This window comes from Orbicella franksi, chromosome 6 (assembly GCF_964199315.1).
Source record: "Orbicella franksi chromosome 6, jaOrbFran1.1, whole genome shotgun sequence".
NCBI lineage: Eukaryota > Metazoa > Cnidaria > Anthozoa > Scleractinia > Merulinidae > Orbicella > Orbicella franksi.
In genome coordinates this window covers 23,733,074-23,747,852 of record NC_138150.1, presented here as the reverse complement: position 1 = coordinate 23,747,852, position 14,779 = coordinate 23,733,074, and the positions used below count along the sequence as shown (strand labels likewise).

Sequence of the window (14,779 nt, the reverse complement as noted above, 5' to 3'; positions counted from 1 at the left end):
CCAACAAGAAGATAGCTGTTGCGAGGTATTTCAATTCCCATTTTAAATTGATTTATTTGAAGTCTTGTCTTGTCTTTGAGAAGTTGTCCTTGCTCATTTCTATGCACGGCAGTACTCTAAAGGACTTCACCGCCGTGTCAAATAACAACGGACCTCAAGTGGGGTGCAAATTACATTTTGTTCCCCAAGTTTGTTTACATTATAAAAAGGCACGAAACAATTTCCTTGTAGGCAATAACTGGTGTGAACTTCTTTAGGTTTTCATTTTGGGGGCCTTCTGTTTTCCTTTTTAATGGTCACAATAGGAGGGCCATGATGTAGGGACGTTTTTTGTTTAGAATAAAACTTTGATCGGTCATTGACGTAATTTGGATTCATGACTGTGCGTATTCTTATATCACCTAATTTGCATATGATACTATGAAAATTGCAATGGAAGCAAGTAAACATTGCGTCACATCAGATTGTTGGAATTACTTTGATCTTGCCTTGACATATTATGTGTACATGTGCCAATTTTCTTGTAGCATCATATTGCTCACTTGCACTAAGGAACAATCAACATTACCTGATCCATTTAAAATCTGCTCATTTTACGCCACAGGCACATACCATTAATCTTACGTAACCAAATTATAATCACAATGGTTGTATATTTTTCACGTTCTAGAATCACTTCAACAATACATGTAACCTTTTCAGAACTCATTTGATTAAGCCTTGAGGAACAATAACAGTTTGCGAAGTTTTTATTTATTTTTATTTGTTTGGACCACTTATACACCTGCACCCAGTTGTTCAAAAGCTGGCTCGTAAACACTTTTCTAGGAATCCAAGTTATCAATGTTGTAACTATTCTTGCATTAAAGCCTTCTTTTACTGTTATTGTTCTGTGTAGCTTAACTTCAGCAAGAACTGAGAAACAGAAAACCCTAAACTTAAAAAAGGGCAATCAAAATTTTCTATATTCTGGGATAACAGCAGATTTGATTATGGCTCTCTAACCAGGCCTTAAAAGTGGAGAGGAACACTTTCTTGATCAAGCACACAGTATGTTTAAAATGACCCTGATAAGTGCTCAACTCTGGATTGCTCAACCCAGAGTCTAGGGCACTAACTATTAGACACTGAAAATGCCCCCCACTTCGAAACTAAAACTACTGTACTATTTACTGTTCTATTTTAGCGGGACAGCACTTACAGCACAACGTCAACAAATGAATATATTGGTGATGATGACGACAATTTTCCAGACGAGTTACAAACCTCAAATTTCAGTCGTAATCAAAAACAATATTCTACATTTCCACCTCCTACTGGGCCACGGTTGAAACATCGGGCCACTTTAGCAGCCATGAATGTCGACATGTACAGCGATAGATGTTCACACTCAGACACAAGTGAATACCAGTCAGAGGAAGGATTTGAAGGTTATGGAGAGAGCTTTAGTGAGGATACGGCATTTGAAGATAGTCCAACCTTAAGGAGGGAACGACAGTTTGAGAATCGTCTTAATAGAGGGTGAGTTTGATAATGATCAATCAATGGATCTTTATTTACAGAGGGTAACTAATAAACTTATGGCCTTCTTAAATATACAGTAATTGAAAATCTATTAAAAACTTATGTAAAATTATTTAAAACCTAATGGTAAATAAAAGTAAAAAATGCATGCAAGATTAGCTAAAATCTTGTCATTAATCTATTTTTTTGAAGTACTCTTCATATTTCAGGCCCCAGTGGTTTGAAGGCCAGATAACGTTATCTACCAGATTATCACTATCCAGCGGATAAGTGTTTGTTAACAAAGCAAGCCAGGCTGGATAGTGATTTATCCTGTGGATAGCATTATCCACTTTTTGAACAACCTGGGCCTGATGATTTAAATATATCATAAAATAGTAAGTAAACCTACAAATGGTGGTCCCAATTATCCAGTTATTTCATTTAACGACCAGGCACCAGGCAAATTGACTAGCCTCAAGAATGATATTGTTTACCTGGTTTCAGGAGAATTCTTTTTTTCGAAAGAAATTCAGTTCAAAACATTTTGCCTCCCTGTGAAAAGCAGTTGCCTCCCAGCTTTACCCTTCATAAAACCCCTAGGCAACAGAAAATGGGGTACTGAAAAATGTTTGATTTATCTGGGTTATACGGTTAGAGTATTTTTTATTCTTTAAATTGAGTCTCATTTTTGATAATTTTTTCAGCTCTGGTTCTAGAAGAACTTCAGCTGCAGCAGCTGCCATGTCAAGGTGAATGGTTTAGTATGGAGATGTTTTCTTTTTATAGAGTTGATTAAATTAGAATGTTCAGCTCCAGAAAATATCCGTACTCCTCCCACAGAAGGGATTGGAATTTCCTAGGGGGTGGAAGGTTCTGTAGGATCAAAAAAGGTAAAGAAATGTATGAAGCTCAATCAGAATTTCCAGAGGGGTGAAACTTCCCTTCCCTGAGGGAGGTATGGATATTTTCTGGAACTAAACAATTTTGTTTCTTATAAAAATGTTATTTTGTAATAAATGTTTAACTGAAAAAGACTATTTAATCAAGTGATGGTAGGATAGTTGGTTTGACCCCCTCTCACTAAATCTCTTTCCATTTTGTCCATTCTTTGTTTTTGATGCTGCTCCTCAACATAACTGCGACAGGTTTAGTTAGAAAGAGTCTTGAAAAGTCTTTTAAATTTTTCTGGGATTCTGGTGTCTATGTTTAAAGGTATGTTACAATGAAAGAAGGACAGTGAGCTCCCCTAATAAAAGGGATTTTGCTTGTTTTGGGACTATTTTCAATATTGTTAGATTTAAGGTCGTTTAGGTCAATAGTGCAGATTAGTTAACACTAGACACTTCATGGATGTCATGTGACACCAAAGAATGCAAGTGTTCAATCTTTATTCTCTGTGACATATTTTTTTGGAATTTGTGTTGTATTTGTTAAAGGTGTTCCTAGAATGGAGTCTTTGCAGTAAGGCATCTTAAGTTTTACAATATTTGTTGTGATATGTCATTATAGGTATTAAAAGTAAGATTCTTAGTCAAACAGTGGTCATTTGAAAGAGATCTAGGGTCAAGACGATTGTCTGTCTCCATAATTTCTCAAGTCACTGATGTCTTGCTTAGTTAAAATTTGCTTCTAACTGGGTATTCATTGCCTCTCTGTTTGTCCACAGTCATAATATGCATCTTTTTAAATGTCACTCGGAGAACCCCAGCCGACATAACAGTTTTGATGATCTGATCGGTGATAGAGCACTATCAGACAGTGAAACCGGAACATCGATGTTTCTTCTGACAGAGGTTTGAGGTTTTCTTGTGGTTTTGGTGTCCTATTCAGTTTTTATGTAGCATGTTGGCAAGTGTAGCCAACTTATACTTGTAATTTCACACCATTTTATTTCAATTTGTTCCCTTTACTTTTTAGCTAAAGAGGTTATCATCCCAAGTATCGCTGTTACAGGAAGATCATGCGATGCAAACAGATAAACAATATAAAATACGAGAAGAAAACAAATTGTTATGTTCAAGGTAGGCAGACTGCTTGACATCTGATTTCTCCTAATAGTTACAACTTGTACAGTGCAGACTCGCTAACTGTGACTGAAGAGTGGTTAGTTTTATGCCAATGTATTACATCCAGATGACTTTTTTTATTTGTCAATAATTTTGGCTTCTCTGAACTCAGGCAAGTCATTTTCTAAAAAAAAATGTTGAAGGAATCTTGGCTTGTGAGGGTACTTGTGTAGGAAATATTTTTTGTGTTTATGTATTGGTCTCTTAAAATTAAATTAGTTTTAAAAACACATCAGCAACATCAAGAAGTCTAATTGCTTAATTGTAGTATTTTGGTTGCAAGTTTCTATACACAACCAGCAATAAGTATTGCAAAGCAGTGTTTACTACACATGGCATATGATGGTAATTTGGAATATTGGTTAATATCAAAAAGTGGACTGTAGAATGTACTCAACCGTTAATAAATTCACAAGCAGCTATATTAAGATATAACGTCGGCTTCGTTAAAAGGTATTTAAAGTCAATTCACATACCGTACATTATTGATAAATATAGCCACTGAGATATCCTTTTTGATTTCTCAATGTAACTGCTAACCTTGGCCCATCTTCATATTTGGTAGGTTCATCAGTTTTTTTTGTTTTTTTTTAATCAAAATCATTATGTCCTAGGCTTACAAAATTACCAGAAAGAAATAATCTTTTGATAGGTATTAGATTGTCAAAAATATGCTTGGTGTCAGGTTAAATGGTTGAAAGCAATGAAAATATCGCACTATCAAATAGAGCACTGTCAAGCGTTCAGACAGGTCACGAATAGAAAGAAGCAAACAATTCTCTGCACTGTTCAAACCAGATTCAAACAAGCAAAGAAAAGAAATGTTCTTGTTTTAAATTCTAAGCTTCATAAGAAGGCCTTTTTCTCTCTCTGATTTATTGTACTCTGTGTGCATGAATAGTATTGCATTAACCAGCAAGAAACTAAGCTAGGAAGTTGTTGAGTTTCTTAGCTGCCATTTTGTTGTACATGTGAGACTTTTTTGGCAATTTTTCTTCACAACAATCTTAATGATATTGTTATTATTGTTTTCACGTACTGTGTACATAGATGTACAATGAAGCACCTAATTTCTGTACGTCATTGTTACGTGTAAAAGAGCTTAGTAAGGAGAATTCAAACCTTGATGCTGGAATTGAATGGGTTTGGTAATAATTTCCTGCATAAAAGAATTTTCAAGGCATGGATTATATTAATGAATATTCTAGTTTCTTGCTAACCAAATGAATACACACTTTAATGTTTTCCACATAATAAAAATTTCTTACTTAAGTTAGTTTCAGCTTTGCCTGATTTGGTTTTGTTTGTGTTTTTTTCTTTCATTTGAAAGAAGGTTTTTATTCTTGATTTTAGAAGACTTCCTGCTGGTTTCATGAACAATATCCTGAAGGCTTGTTTATTCAAATGGGCCACTGCCTGTCCTTACCTACGTCAAGCCTTTTAGCTGTTGCATGAATAATTAACTTTCATTTCAAGTGACATCTGCCCCATATTTGCATATAATTTAGGCAGACTGAAATTCATTTCCTTGTTTTGAATAAATTGGTTGAAACCAATACAGAAAGACACGTTTTTGGTCAGGGAGTGATTTGTAGTTGGTTTCTGGTTCTAATTTTCGCAGGTGAGTCAGTTCTTGTTTTCATTATTAGCAGGATGCTTTAATAAACTGAAAAAATATTGTTTTGAGTTAGGGGACACATTGTCAGGTGAAAGATAGCTCTGTGAAAATACTGCTTCATGTCACATATTCCTTTGACTCATAGAACTTGTTCATGATATTTTTGTAGCTGTTTTTATTGTTGAATTAGCAACATAAACTGGGGCTTAATTTTTGAAATCTCAAGTTCTAACACAGTTTTTCCAAGCCCAGTTGCTTTAAGTTGCCTTTATCCTTTTTCTTGCATGAGATCCATTCATGGTAAAAGATCTGTCTTCTACAGACTTCAGTCTACATGTAACAGAATATATAATTTTGTAAGAAAAACTTTATTTTATTATTACCTGCTATTTCTTACTCTCAGAGGTAAAGTCAGGGTTCATTTCTTTCATTATAAATGAGTGAATAAAGCAGTGATAAGGGAATAATAATTGTCATGTGTGATATTAATATTTTTCTATTCAGTCTTGGTTAGAACCTGATATTTTGGCCACCAAAAACATTGATGTTGTCTTAAATTGTGCAATAACTTGATAGGATCGGCATCCTGCCATGTTATATGAGCAGTTGGCTTGATAAAGAACTATAGGAGCTACCCAGTGGACATTTGTGGGGGTTACAAAATTGGTATAAAATGTTTTGTGAATCTATAATAGGTATATACACACAGGCAATATTACTGACCAAATTTAGTCATGTTTTATGTAAAAAGGTGGACTGATATTTGCCTGTGAACTACAAAAAATAATTTTGTTTAGTTAATTCTTTGGAGGTCATTCTGCCATCACATCTTCTAATCTTAAGTGATGAAAGTATAAAGTTGATTGGGATTCCATAGGCTTGTGCTTGTGTATTTCTGTTTCTAATGATTATTCATTTTATTCGTTTTAAAAAAAGATCAAGCATAGATTTTGAAAAATTGTTTCTCTAGAATATTCTTTAATAGTGTAATATTGTAAGGGACGTGTTTACTAAGCCATTTTAGTTTTCACTAGTCATGAATTTTATTATACAGGACAAAATGGCCAGGATGTATTTTCTTATTGTGTCAGTCCTGTGATTGAACACAACATCATTACATCTGAGCGATTGCCTACTCATCTGGCACATAGTCTACGCTAGCATGAAGGCATCAGTCTTTTATAAAGACACTTCTAAAGTATTCTGGAGACTTTATTTTTCAACTAGTCTACAAACCCAAATTTTCTTCATGTATAACTGAATAGTCAATGAGTTACAGCTGAGTTGTTTACTGCTCATAAAAATAGTCTAAAATGTTTTTATCGGTAATTTATCTTTTTAACAACTTTAAGTTGGTAAAGGCAATTTAACCACCGTTAATTGCAAGTTTTGGAGCTGACATTTTAAATGATGGTGGTTCGTCAGAGTATAGAGTTACAGGCGGGGTAACACTTAAAATTTCAGTTTCAGAAATTACATGTAACTTCAGCAGTTAATTTACCTTTATCAAATTCAAGTTGATTTTCACTTGTCCACCGATGTAGCCCAACAGCTTTTTTAGAAAGTAATATCTCTGTTAAATCTTTTAATATCTTCTAGACACTGAAATGCAGTCCCAATCGTCAATTTTATATGTTTTAAGGTAGAAATCAAGAATCATTTTCCATTCAAAGCAGCGTGTCCAAAATGGTGTTCTGTCCATGAAAAAGACAGGAATAGGAGATTCACAGATTTCCAGTAGAACACAGTCCAAGTGTCTGCTGAAATCTGTTAACCATCAGAAACTGAATATCCCACATTAAAATCCATCAAATATTTTTGCGTGCATGCAATTGGTCTTAAGTCATCTCATGACTGAATATGCCCCAGCTAAAACTGGGGAATATCCAAGTGATATTCCCCAATCTTCAAATGATCTGGTGTCTTGCAAAAAATATTTGAGCAATAATAAACACAATAGCCTTCATTTGGCTGGAAAATATGCTCAGATATTTTTTCCTTTAGACATTATCTGTTCCTCAAAGCTCACAGTTTGCTTGTTGGAACAGATAATGTCCGCAGACAAATATCACAGCATATTTTTTGAGAAATGGAGGTTATTGTTTATAGAAAGTACCTGTAAATTTGACAGCTCCAGGATAAGGAATCCTGAATAATACATATATTAAGTGGGTCTCCCAGAAATTATATTCATAGTCAAGGCTGCAAATAATTTTTGTCTACAGGCAGGTCATTTGTCAGGCCAGGACCATTTTTGACTAGACAAGAAGCCTGTCTGGTCGGACAAAAAAAATAAGGATGTAGAAATTGAATGTTAAAGAGATTGGTCTATTTGACACATTTCAACATCTTAATTGGACAAACTCAGATGATGTGAAAATTTAAACTACGTAAAATATCATTGAGTCTGTTTTTTGAGGAGAATCAGATCCACTTGGTTTCATTTTTATGGGTGTTCTGGAGCTTAGTATAATGTAAAATATTTATATTCTTTGAAATGGAGTGTTTACAATTTCTGACATGACACATGGTTTGAAAGGCATTGAGGATGATAAATAATACTTTCGACAATCACCTTCAAGATGCAGTGAGATAAATACATAACTACAGTCCGCATTTGTGTTTGTTCACTAATTGAAGTCAGGTGCCTGCAGTTTATCATAAAAACTGCTTTGCTGTGGTAAAAGTGTTGCAAAAAATCAGTGAAAAACTGAAGAAAACATGGTGTTGGCCTGTTCAAGAGTCGGGATGTAACACACTGTACAAATTAAACATGAGACAACCTTTTTGCATAATATTGTGGATCAAATAATGTAATAATAGAATGAAACAAGTCCTAGTTTGGGCTACAAACCCCAAGGAAAATAATTTTTTCATTTTATATATGAGACATGCATGGTCACAGTGTCCGACCAGGGCAAGCTTTCGCGGGTTAAAACTGAAATTTACCAACATCTGTCCGATGACTGGCTATTATTTGCAGGCCTGATAGTAATTTATTTTTTATCACCAAGTCTTTAATATTAGACTGTCTTAATTGGTGGTTTCTTTTTCAGGATAAATGCACTAGAAGAACAGATTGAAAGCCAAAAAGTAACAACAGGAAAACAAGTAGAAGAAGAAAGTTTTAAATATAAATTGGCCTTGGTATGTTTTTGTTCATTTGATGGCAGTAATACTTATTAGATTCTCTGCCACAGAGGTACAGGTATCTATCACTTACATGCTTAGCTGATAGGCTACAGAAAGTTATGATTATTTGCCGAAGGAACCACCACTTGGCCCGAGCTAGTAATTCAAACATTTACATTTTTGTCCTCCTCTTTCTACAAAATACGTGGGTTCTCAAGTAACTTGCACACTTTTCTGATTAAAAAATGACTTTCCAAGTAAAGAAAGACCATTGTTGTTTGCTAAGGAGGAAAAACACCAAGCACTTGCTCATCCACTCTGCTCCCGTGAGTGGAGCATAAGGCCACAAAAAACACCAAAAATGTGCCCATATGTGCCCCAAAAAGGGGGCAGATATGGGCAAAATTGGAAAAGATTGAAATATAATATTGCATTTGGGTAAACATTTCTCAAGTTTAGGGCAATTTTGTGTAATTTAAGTGTCTTTTATAAAGTTCAAAAATCATCTTTGTTCATTTTATACAGGAAGCTGTGATTTTACCCATATAAGACTGTTACTCTGCCAATATTTCATGTTTAGTGGTTTCAACTAATGAAAATTGGTTTTATTTCCTTCCTGGTAATAATAAACCAAAACTTACCCAAGTATGGATTAAGATTGAGACAAAGACAAAGACAAAGTTGAAAAATGTAGACTCATTGTTTCAAAAACAGATTATTCAAGACTTAGATCTTATATCTCATGGGCTATGATGATCGTGTCTTAAAACATAGATTGTATTTGGTCAATTTTCTTTCTCAGAACAAATTAGAAAGAGAAAATGAGGAATCTTTAGAAGCACTTAACAGAAAGTAAGTATCATAATCATTTAATATTGTTTTCTCTCCCATGTACTTTAAATTAGCTGTTAAGGTGGGGAGTCTCATTTAGTTTTCTTGTGATTAATTTAGAGAGGGCCAACATTAATAATGCTGAGAAAATACTGTTGGATCTCCCAGGTCCCCATTTATATTGCTATTGATGTAATGTTTCTTCATTTTATTACTGTTCTGGCTTAGATTACTTCAAGCTGAAGAGGAAATAGAAAATCTTAAAAAAGTGGAGCCTTTGTTGAGAAAAGAGCTTGACACATGTCAAGAGGTCAGTCCCATTGTATTAGATTAGGATGAGGCATCACACTGTTACATGTAGTTACAATGTAGCACAAGGCATTGTAAGTTAGTGTGATACTCTGTACATTAGCGTGAGGTACTGTACGTTACTGTGTGATGCCTCACCAGCTTGGCTAACTCAATAAAGGTAAAGTAGTTACTTTGATTCTTGAGATTAACAATCATACTGCATTGGCTTTTTAAGCTATTGGATCTTGTGAAGCATCAGATAACCAGGCTACCTAGATAAACAATACGGTTAAAAAATTTAAACTCCAGAACAAACTAGAACACAGTGGAATCCCTACTTATCAAGCCACATAATGGAAAGACCTGAGAAATAGGGAAGTTCAAAAAGTCTAGGCTAAATTTCTTCTGACTTCTTTTGCTAAGGGAGCAAAATATTGTTGTGAGTAATCAGATATAAACCTTTGGGACTCAACTGTAAGCTTGTCTACTCTATGGACCATTAGTAGCACACACCACATGTACACACAGCCACAGCCACAGCTTGCCATTAGAAACTAGATGCAGTTTTAATTCCTCTTTGGCAGCCATACATTGTAGTTGTAAAGAACAATGTGCTAACAAATAGGGCATGTTTTATTGCTTATTTTACAGGAGAAAAGAAGGCTTGTCAAACAAGTCGATAGCCTCGAGCTTGCACTTCAGATCAAAGCAGATGAAGTGGCTGAACTTAAAGCAAAGCTTGAAGTTGAAATAAAGGGACGGCTAGAAGAACAACATCACCATGAACAGGTCTGGGAAAAAAAAATTATATGCACAGTTTGTTGAATATAGTGGTATCCAGTACTTATATATATCTGCTGTAATTAAGTTTAAATTTGGCATCAGAAGAAACTTCAGCTTGGTAAACAAAACATGGTCGCTCGATACCTTTCTCATTGTGTCATGAATATTCACCATAAGAATAGGTAGTAGTGGTAGGAACAATCAGCATCCAGAGTGTTTCCATGACACACCTCTCCATGAGCCACTCTGGATTTACACATTTGAGCCCTTAGCCCTCTCCTATAGATAGCAAAATACACTCCAACATGGGGTTTTTGGAGAGGGGCAATGAAATTCAAATACAATACACAGAAGTACATGTATGTCTACTCTGGAAACAGGCAAAACAAAGTCCATTGTCAGAGAACAGAGTCCATTTTCTGTAAAGAAAAGAAAAAATGCTATCCGCTTCCTGTTTTTCCCCTTCTACATTCTCTTCTCTCATATAATATCCATCAGTGTGCTTTTCATTAAAGCATTTGCACATGCTATACATGAGTTTCCTCCATTCAGGCCGGTTGTCTACAGTTTTTCTCCAGTGGTATCAATGATGCTCACAGAATCGATCTGGAAAAAAAGAAGACTGTTTCCAATTTTTATATGTCCAGAGATGCCATCATCTTTTCTTTAAAATTCTTGTCTTTGTTTTCTGGAACAATTAATTAGCTTTGTTGTAATGGTAAAAATGTTCTTTTTATTCTGGTATTTCCCCTGACAGTATTGTGTATGGCAACTGTCCCATGCCTATTTGCACTTTATTGAGATTTTTGTTTGTGCATGTTGATACATGTAATGTTAATATCTAGTACTTATTTTTCTTGTTGGATTCTTTAGGAGCTTGCTTTGGCTTCTGAGCAAATGGTTGAACTGGAAAAATACAAGTATGAAGTAGACCTGAAACTTAAAGATCATCACAGCATGGAACAACAAAAAACCGACTTAGAGAGACATGTGCAGTCACTAATAAAGGTAAGTCTAGTCAAATCAAGTTTGACAGACTGTCATATGTACATACTGTAAGTGCAAGGCTGTCAACACATTCTGAATGAAGCTGGGAAATGGAATCAAAATTTTATACATATGCCAGGCCTAGGGTATTTTTAAAGCTGATTAATCCCAAATTGAGGTGTAATAGTTTTTTGAGATTCCACCTTCTCTTGTTTGAAGGGGGCAGCCCTTTCAGTTCGACCAAAAATTGTGGTTTGAATTTCCCCAATTTGTAGTGGCAAATGAAACAGGATTTTCTGGAATTTCCAGAAAAGAGGGGACAACCTTGTAAGGTTCACCCAAATGTTTGGGCCTCAAAGGTTTGTGCAGCCTAAAAGTCTACAAGAGTTTGACAGAAGAATGTGCAAGAGATGTTAGAGAACATGTTGTGCTAAATCAAATTGTGAGCCAATAAACTGCATGTAGGTGGATAACAATTTATTACTCAGGGAATCATGGTGGTTGTATTCATCATCTTGGACTGAATATTTGCTTTGAAGAATACAACTACCATGATTCCCCGAAGGCACATCTCATACGCATGAATGTTGATGCTATGCTTTAATGAGTCTGTTTTTGTTTTAGGAAAACTTGAGCTTAAAAAACTCAAAAGAAGAGCTGAATGTTCAGCTGCATCAGGATGGTTACTTTGGTGCTGGTCAGGTAAGGATAGATGAAGTACTGGTTGTTCTATTTTTTCCTTAAGAAATAAAAAACATGTGCTGTGTTTCTAACAAGTTATAGAAACACAAGTGGAAGTTTGGGTAAACAAGAAATGCTGTGGAAACACGGGCCGAACCACAAGCCGCAGGCGAGTGTTTCCACAGCTTTTTCGAGTTCTCCCAAACTTTCACAAGTGTTTCTACAACTTGATAGAAACACAAAGAACATGTTTTCTATTTTTTTTAGAAAACACCGTGAAGAAATAAAGGAAAAAACTTGTTAACTTTGATTATCAAAGTGTAAATTCTCTTTGCTCACGCCATCATTGCGGCTCGTGGTAGTTCTGTGTTTCTATCAAGTTATAGAAACATGATTTTTAACCAATCAGCACATATATTTTCTTAGGGCTGTTTTCTGATTAAGTGTAGAAGCAGAATAACGTAATTTACAGTTATGTGCTTAATTGGTGATCAGGATTTGAGTAGAAGCAAGGCTCAAGTTGACTTTGTTATGATGCAAACATTGGAAATTTTCAGATTTAAATTATGCTGTTATCATGCAAAATAGATTCTAATCTCTCTCACAAGTTCAATCCAGACCTTGCTTTCTCGTAGAGGCATGGTTCCATTTAATGTTGGTCTAATAATTGTTGAGGAATTTTTTCATAACAAGAAATTTTATATCCGGTGTCCAGAATTCCAACTGCAATATTCCAAAAACAGTTTAAGGGTGTATTTGTACTCAACAAGACTCATATTTTTAAATCCAACAGCAAGGGTCACTGGCCGATGAACTTGTTACAGCTGACAAAGAAAAGATTATCAGTACTCTTAGAGACCAAGAAGAGGAGAACAGGAGACTAAGAGGCTACTTAGATGGACTGTTAATGATGATTATGGAACACAATCCTGCACTTCTTGAGCTTCAATAACACCATCTGATCTGTTCGTCCCCTACCCACCCATCCCTGTACATCTTTATTGACATACAAACATCCTGGCAAATTAGATGGTAGATTTTATATGCATACGCAGGCAGTAAATTACAATCATTTTTTAGGATTTTTTTACCAAGAATGCAGCTACATGTTTTTCTAATTACAGTCTTGGTCTCTGTTTAGAAATCATGCACTTTAATTTAGTTGACTGTGTGACATGCGGTCTAACTTCTGTTTTAGGTGTAGGAAACATCCTACATTCTGTTATTCATTTACAGGCTAAAGCCATTAAAGACCTGTAAAATTACAGAGAAAAAGTAAACTTGTATCCAGTTAAAGTAGACATTATTTTCAGTTGGGGAAAAATTGGGCACGCACTTATTTCCTCAACCAAAAATCACAGTGTCTAAAGAAAAAGCGAGTCAAACAAAGAGAATTTTGTTCTCATTTCAAACTTTTTTTCATTTTCATATTAGGAAAATATTACAAAGCAGAGATTGTTAATCGTACATTGATGTTTGTGAACCTGGAAACAACTTCCCCCCCTGCCCCACCCAGAAAAAAAAACCTCAGTGCATTTTGTGATCTACCACTTCAGTTAGCAAGTGGACAATTTTTTAATGTTTGAACAATTAAATTATTTGATAGCTGTAGTGTAGTGTAAATACCAGCGTTCTAGATGGAAAAAATATATGAATAAGTTGATTGTTGAGAGTGCCACAGAGAAAATGGAATTGACAATGTATCTTTGAATGATTTGGAAAGACCCATTGATAAGACATGGTCTAAAACTTGGAACACTGATGAAAAAGCTGACACTAAACTGCCAACTACTTACCTATACTGTGCTTAAATACCATAACAAATTATTTTTTTAGGCAATGACGATTTCACTATAAAGGTATACAGTGTCGTTCCCAGATCTCCAGATCACCTTGGTCAGTTAGCAGCCATGGTGATGGAGTGGGGAATCTTCTCTTGGAATGAGATTGTATACTGTATGTGAATTCACATTTTGTTACTTTTTTACACTGCTTGAAAAATGCAGAGATTTTCTGAGCGACAAGAGAGTATTGTTGAAAGTATAAAAAAGGTTAACAGTCAATTACTGATGAAATTAAAGCACGGTCCCTTCTAGCGACACAAGGATAAGCTTGTGTGATAGTGGACACAGCTGCTGCATAACCTTGTGTTCTTTCTATGTTTTTACTTATGTCGCTGTTATTTCTGGTGGGGAATAACAGCAACGAAAGAAGAACGCAAGATTTTAATGTTTTTTAAGCTTATGTTCATGTTGTGGCCTTCCCTACAGGTGCAAAAGATACTTCATGCTTTTGCTTATGCTTATGCTTGCGTCTCAGTTGGTGACCAGGCTTAGTTGCCTGTTAATGTAACAAATAAGGGCATGTTTTGATGATGCTCAATTCTCCTGGAGTGCCATCAATGTGGTTCTTGTTTTAAATCCCTGTGTCTGACCATTCAGTTTAAAGTTATTGAGTGGTTCTTTCGTGTGATACTGTTTGGCCTGAAACATTTGGCAAAAAGAGAAATGGTGATTATTTGATTACTTTGGCACTATAGGGAGTAAATGTGTTCAATAGAAAATGAATGTAAGTTTTTTAGTGAGTTATTAAAAATTTGTAAACTCTATGTAAGAATAATTAGATGCCTTGTAAATTAGCAGAGCAGTCAATAACTGTTCCGAAATGTTATCGATAATGTATTTTTAATATGAGGATTTTGTAAATAATATGTTAATCAACCAATGATACTGTATTGTGTAGAAAGATTGAAAAATATTGTACAAAGTAACTTTGGACGACAATGAAGTTTTTAAGGAATTTAAAGTTTCATGTGTTCTTTGTTTGTTGATGGATTCCAGGGTAGCTGACTCGTATGTAGTTGTAGAGGTGGTCTGGACTCAGG

General features: G+C 35.1%; 1 protein-coding gene across 1 annotated transcript in view; it reads left to right on the top strand.

Moving 5' to 3' along the window:
* The window catches only part of LOC145490313 (rab11 family-interacting protein 4-like), a 16,040-nt gene extending 1,340 nt beyond the window's left edge, over window positions 1-14,700 (top strand). The window contains exons 3-14 of the mRNA XM_081469439.1: window positions 1-25; window positions 1,187-1,521; window positions 2,211-2,255; window positions 3,173-3,299; window positions 3,424-3,527; window positions 8,247-8,337; window positions 9,125-9,174; window positions 9,382-9,463; window positions 10,096-10,233; window positions 11,101-11,235; window positions 11,839-11,916; window positions 12,689-14,700. The exon at window positions 1-25 is cut by the window's left edge and continues 103 nt beyond it. Of these exons, the coding sequence (XP_081325565.1) occupies window positions 1-25; window positions 1,187-1,521; window positions 2,211-2,255; window positions 3,173-3,299; window positions 3,424-3,527; window positions 8,247-8,337; window positions 9,125-9,174; window positions 9,382-9,463; window positions 10,096-10,233; window positions 11,101-11,235; window positions 11,839-11,916; window positions 12,689-12,847 (1,369 nt within the window). The 3' untranslated portion in view covers window positions 12,848-14,700. The remainder of the gene's footprint in view (window positions 26-1,186; window positions 1,522-2,210; window positions 2,256-3,172; window positions 3,300-3,423; window positions 3,528-8,246; window positions 8,338-9,124; window positions 9,175-9,381; window positions 9,464-10,095; window positions 10,234-11,100; window positions 11,236-11,838; window positions 11,917-12,688) is intronic.
* Window positions 14,701-14,779: the final 79 nt, after the last annotated feature.